The sequence below is a fragment of the Manacus vitellinus genome, unplaced genomic scaffold (assembly GCF_001715985.3).
Source record: "Manacus vitellinus isolate BGI_N305 unplaced genomic scaffold, ASM171598v3 scaffold_162_pilon, whole genome shotgun sequence".
NCBI lineage: Eukaryota > Metazoa > Chordata > Aves > Passeriformes > Pipridae > Manacus > Manacus vitellinus.
The window spans coordinates 9,342-11,006 of NW_021939145.1; the positions used below are offsets into that span (position 1 = coordinate 9,342).

The following is a 1,665-nucleotide window of genomic DNA, read 5'->3' on the forward strand; positions in this document are numbered from 1 at the left end:
TAATTAGGAATTGACAGAGTTTTCCCAGGGATTGCTCCCAATATCTCACTAATTAATAATTAATAGGGCTTTCCCAGTGAATGTCCCCAATAACTCATTAATTACTAATTAATACTTAATAATTAATTATTGATTGATCCAGTGATTATCCCAAATAATTAAGTAATTAGGAATTAATAGGGCTTTCCCAGTGAATGTCCCTAATAACTTATTAATTACTAATTAACAATTAGTAATTAATTATTAATTAATTATTAATTAATTGATCCAGTAATTATCCCCAATATCTCAGTAATTAGGAATTAATAGGGCTTTTCCAGTGAATCACCTCAACAACTCAGTAATTATTAATTAATAGGGCTTTCCCAGTAACTGTCCCCAGTATCTCAGTAATTACTAATTAAGAGGGCTTTCCCACTGACTGTCCACAATAACTCAGTAATTAGAAATTAATAAGGCTTTCCTAATGATTGCCCCCAAGAACTCATTAATTAGGAATTAACAGGACTTTCCCACTGATTGACCCCAAAAACTCATTAATTAGTGATAGGACTTTCCTAGTCATTGTCCTCAGTAACTCAGTAATTAGGAATTAATAGGGCATTCCCATGGATTGCCAGAATAACTCATTAATTACTAATTAATAGGGCTTTCCCACTGATTGTCCCCAAAAACTCATTAATTATTAATTAATAGGGCTTTTCCAATGATTGCACCCAAAAAGTCATTAATTATTAATTAACAGGGTTTTCCCAATGATTGACCCCAAACCCTCATTAATTATTAATTAATAGGGCTTTCCCAATGATTGCCCCAAAAAACTCATTAATTATTGATTAATAAGGCTTTCCCACTGATTGTCCCCAATAACTCAGTAATTATTGATTAATGGGGCATTCCCAGTGATTGTTCCCTATCAGTACTAGCAATCAGTAATCAGTAATTAATAATTAGTAATTGATGGGGCATTCCCAGTGATTGTTCCCTATCAGTACTAGTAATTAGTAATTAATGGGGCATTCCCAGTGATTGTTCCCTATCAGTACTAAGTAATTAGTAATTAGTAACTAATAGGGCATTCCCAGTGATTGTTCCCTATCAGTACTAGTAATTAATAATTAGTAATTAGTAACTAATAGGGCATTCCCAGTGATTGTTCCCTGTCAGTATGGGGACCATGCCCCATATCCAGGACCCCCAAGGCATGAGGATCACAGTGCCCAGGGACAGCTCCAGGCCACAGAGGGTCCCTCATTCCCAATAAATGACTCATCAATTATTAATTAGCGGGGTTTGCCCAGCGATTCCCCCTGTGAGCACTGGGGGCCACCCCCCTCTCCAGGACCCCCTGGGAGAGGGATCACTGACCCAGGGCCACACGTGGGCCCTCAGGAGTTTGGCTTCCAGGCCACAGCCAGGCCCTCGGGATTTTCTGCTCCCCAGCAGCTCATTAACTGTTAATTAACACACTTCCCCAGCATGGGCAGGTGCCAGGGCCCTCCCTCACCTGAGCCTCATGTCATAGGATGCCAGGTCTCCCTTGTACTCCATGGGCGTGTGGATCTTCCCTGCAGGACACGGGGCAGGGTGAGGACATGGGGCAGGATGAGGACATGGGGCAGGATGAGGACATGGGGCAGGACAAGGACACGGAGGATGAGGACA

At 40.9% G+C, this 1,665-nt stretch overlaps 1 protein-coding gene across 1 annotated transcript in view; it reads right to left on the reverse strand.

Moving 5' to 3' along the window:
- The window catches only part of LOC115307280 (isocitrate dehydrogenase [NAD] subunit beta, mitochondrial-like), a 10,748-nt gene extending 9,197 nt beyond the window's left edge, over positions 1 to 1,551 (reverse strand). The window contains exon 1 of the mRNA XM_029958632.1: positions 1,508 to 1,551. Within this exon, the coding sequence (XP_029814492.1) occupies positions 1,508 to 1,551 (44 nt within the window). The remainder of the gene's footprint in view (positions 1 to 1,507) is intronic.
- Positions 1,552 to 1,665: the final 114 nt, after the last annotated feature.